The sequence below is a fragment of the Lactuca serriola genome, chromosome 3, assembly GCF_051521515.1.
Source record: "Lactuca serriola cultivar US96UC23 chromosome 3, Lser_US96UC23_V15, whole genome shotgun sequence".
Classification (NCBI taxonomy): domain Eukaryota; kingdom Viridiplantae; phylum Streptophyta; class Magnoliopsida; order Asterales; family Asteraceae; genus Lactuca; species Lactuca serriola.
Window position 1 is genome coordinate 232,938,377 of NC_136410.1, and position 4,051 is coordinate 232,942,427.

At 32.2% G+C, this 4,051-nt stretch overlaps 1 protein-coding gene across 1 annotated transcript; it reads right to left on the minus strand.

Moving 5' to 3' along the window:
- Window positions 1-2,182: 2,182 nt before the first annotated feature.
- Window positions 2,183-3,387, minus strand: LOC145096090 (uncharacterized). Its single transcript, XM_079033859.1, has 2 exons — window positions 2,757-3,387; window positions 2,183-2,295 (listed from the first exon to the last, which is right to left on the minus strand). Exons 1-2 carry the CDS (start codon window positions 3,385-3,387, stop codon window positions 2,183-2,185), a joined length of 744 nt encoding a protein of 247 aa, XP_078889985.1.
- Window positions 3,388-4,051: the final 664 nt, after the last annotated feature.

Below are 4,051 nucleotides of genomic sequence, written 5' to 3' on the forward strand. Positions count from 1 at the left end.
TCAAGATTGGATAAGAAGAATCATAGTACCTCTACTATAAAATAGTGACCAAGCAGTCATCTCTAAACTCTGAACATGAGTATAGAAAGGTAGCTCGACGATTTCTGTTAATACAACCTATTGGGAAGAAATTATTAGAATAAGAAATTTCATTAAGGCTTCGCAAAGAGAGAACTTCTGAGGCTTTGGGAAACACGTTGCAACATACTTCTAGGGACACATAACTAATCAATGGCATCGAGAAACGTAACTTAATCGTCAATTCCTTTGTTGCATATAGAACAACAAGTGGTCAACATCAATTCCTTGAAACAAAAATCTTTTTGCCTTTTCTGAAAGTCTTAAAGAAAAAGAAAATACTTTTGGGTTTTTCAAAAATTTTAAGAAATGCAAAAACTTTTTGTATTTTTGAAAATTTTGTAAAGAAATAAAAATATTTTTGGATTTTTGAAAAATTTAGGATAAACAAAATTCCAGGACTATGATAAACTCTAACGACTCGCAGATCATCGCATAAAATTAGTAACAAAAAAACTTAAGCTACGAACAATAATTCAACTATGACAAGTTGCGACGTGTCATAAGACATCGAAAGTGAATACACACACAAATAAGATGCAAAAGAAGATATCAACTACGATTGGTTACGCCGTCTCGCAACTCAATGCAGGAGAAAAATAATAAATGAAAAATAAACGAAAAGTTAGCTTGTGCAACAGACTGAGATGGCTCACAACCTCTCGCAAACGAAGAGTAACTATAAAAACCAAGCATGTTGTGTCGACTTGTGAAGCTTCGAAACTGTTTGCAAATGAACAATAACTATTCGCAAATTATCAATTTGATTTGCAGAATCAACTTCCATCATTCCAATCACTTGAAAATTCCAATTAAATATAACTTCTGGTATGACTTTTGTGAATATGTCAACTAATTGATCCCCTAATCTAAAAAAGTTAACTTCCACATTTCCATCTTCAATATGATATTTTATAAAATGATATCACAATGCGATATTCTTCGTTTTTGAGTGTTGTACTCGATTATGACAATTCTGATTACACTTTCCTAATCACAGTTGACTTTGAATCTAAATAATTTTCGTGCAAGATCCAATAGAAATATATTCAACTTCAACTATGGATATCGTAACACATGTTTGTTTCTCTGATTTCAATCTTACGAGTTTCCCATCTAAGAATCGACATCCACCTGATGTACTTTTAGAATTAAGACCCCAACCTCCTAAATATGCATCGTAGACTGCCTGAATAAATAACCTAATATTAGAATGATACCATAAACCAAGAGAAGTAGTTCTCTGAAGATATCTGAAAATATTCTTCACAGCAGTCATGTGAGGTTCTCATGGATTTGATTGATATATGGCACAGTAACAAGCAACAAACATTATGTCAGGTCAACTAGATGATTAATAAAGAAAGGAACCAATCATCTGTCAATCCAATGTAAGATCAGCTACTGCTTTGTCAAGCAAAGGATTAAGCTTAGTTTTGAATGCCATTGAAACTTTCACCATTATTTCTCCATTTATGCTAAATTTTTTAAGTAAGGAATTTGTGAAAGCTTCCTATTTTATGAAAATTCCCTATTTTCTCTATCTAATATTCCATCAAATAAAAAAGTTAATTGGACCCACTGAGCTCATCTCAAATTTAGTCTCCATTAATTTTCGGAATTCAACAATCAACTTAGGATTTATTGAACCAAAAATAATATGATCAACATAGATTTGGACAATCATCAAATGACCACCATCTTTCTTATGAAATAAAGTAGGTTCTATAGAACCTTGTTTAAACTTAGGTTGTTTAAGAAAATGAGTAAGAGTTTCATACCATGCACGAGGAGGTTGTTTAAGTCCATATACTACTTATAGCAAGTATCTAACAATGAATTGGATATTGTTCATTAACGAAACCTAGTGGTTGCTCAACATAAATTGTTTCTTCAAGTTCGCCATTGAGAAATGCACACTTCACATCCATTTTGAAACTTCAAGGTTATTGTTAGCAACATATGCTAGAAAAATACGAACTAAATCTAACCTCGCAACAAGTGAAAATCTCTATTCATAGTCTATGCCTTCTTCCTAACAATACCCTTTAACTACAAGAAGTGCTTTGTTCCTCACAAAATTTCCTTCTTTATCTAACTTATTCTAAAATACGCATTTCACACCAACTACATATGCATTTGGAGGTGTCAGAATTAATCTCCATACCTTGTTTCTTTCAAATTCATTCAGCTCCTCTTGCATAGGTTTTACCCAATCTGCATGATCAAGAACAATTTTCATAGTTTTAGGTTTAATTTTTGATATAAATGAATAAAACATGTAAATTATTGATTTTTATCTAATTAAGCTTATTTCTCTTTTTATTGTGCTCGTGTGAGAACACCACTTGATGTTTCTCCTATCGCTTGTGATTTCGGATGATACCCTGTCCATTTTATCACGGAGGATAATTCAAATCATATTCATGAATAATTTCATAATGAACTTCTTCAAATTCCGAATGATCTTCATTATCATTATCTTCCGATCTATCCCCTAGACATCAACATCAAATGGAGATTCCTCCCCCCTCCCTAAATATGATCATCGTTAGTTAAATTCTCCCCATAGAAACAATCATTATTAATAATATCTCCCCCTGAACATAAGTATCGTCTATTTGATTTGCAAATGAAGTAGAGACTTCTTCACTAAATTAAACCCCAATAGTGTTCACACTCCCCCCCCTTAACTAGTGCATTCGAAGAGCTAACAGTTGTTGAATGTTCTTCTTCAACATGAACTTCAACATTTTTGATTGCTTCATCAGCCAATTTCAACAACTCATCTTCTTGATTATCATTAGCATTTAATTCATAAGACATCGTCTTTTTAGGTTCATCAAATAGATTCAGGAAATCATCATACAATGTCATAAGAGGAATTTTATTTGAACATGACGTGAGAGGAATTTTATTTGAACATGACGAAGGAAAGATTTTTCCACATTGAACATCATTTTTCTGGAATGATTTGATGAAGTTGTCATCAAATGAAACATAATAGAGTTTATCAATCTTCTTTGATTTCTTATTCAACATTCTATACACTTTTGATGCAAGAGAATAGCCCAAGAATATTGCTTCGTCTACTTTGACATCAAACTTATTGCGGTGTTCCTTTGAATTATAACGAAAGCATCTAGAACAAAATACATTAAAGAATTCCACATTACATTTGCGATTATTAAATATCTCGTAAGGAGTAAATAAAAACCACTTATTAATGTAAGAATTATTTTGAGTAAAGCATGTGGCTCCTATCGCTTCAGCCCAGAAATACAATGGAAAATTTGTGAATGATAGCATTGTCCTCGAAACATCAAAGAGAGAACAATTTCGTCTTTCAGCTACACCATTTTAATATAGACTTAAGGTGATGACAAGTTGTGACTCATACCTCTATTTATCAGGAAATCCTCAAATGCTTGATTTTTTAACTCAGTTCCATTATCACTTCGAATTTTCAGAACAAACTCTTGCAACTGGAATTCAACTTACTTCACAAATTATATCAACTTTTGCATTGTCTCTAACTTATGTTTAAGAAAGAACACTTTAAGGTCGAACCTTAGCATCTAATAAGATAAAATAGAGACACGGTGACTTCAATTAGTGCCGGTGTAAAGATCTATTCTCTGAATCATTGTCAGCATGTTATTGTACTAGTTTGTATTTATGGTTATACATGTAGTTAGTTGGTAGATTCGTTATCTTAGGGATATCAGATATTATTTATATTTACGTAGATTAGGTAGAATCCATGTTTTGTAGGGAATCACATCTTATTGCTTTACTATAAAACCATGTATTAGGGTTCGTATCATTAGTTAATTAACGAACCCTAAAGTTTAGTGCTTGCTCTCTTGGTGAGAACTTTTCTTAGTGAAAACCTTTGTGATAAAACCTTTTGTGTCTTGCTTTTTATCCTTTTTGTTAATTGACCATGATAAAGCGAACCTACAACTGGTAT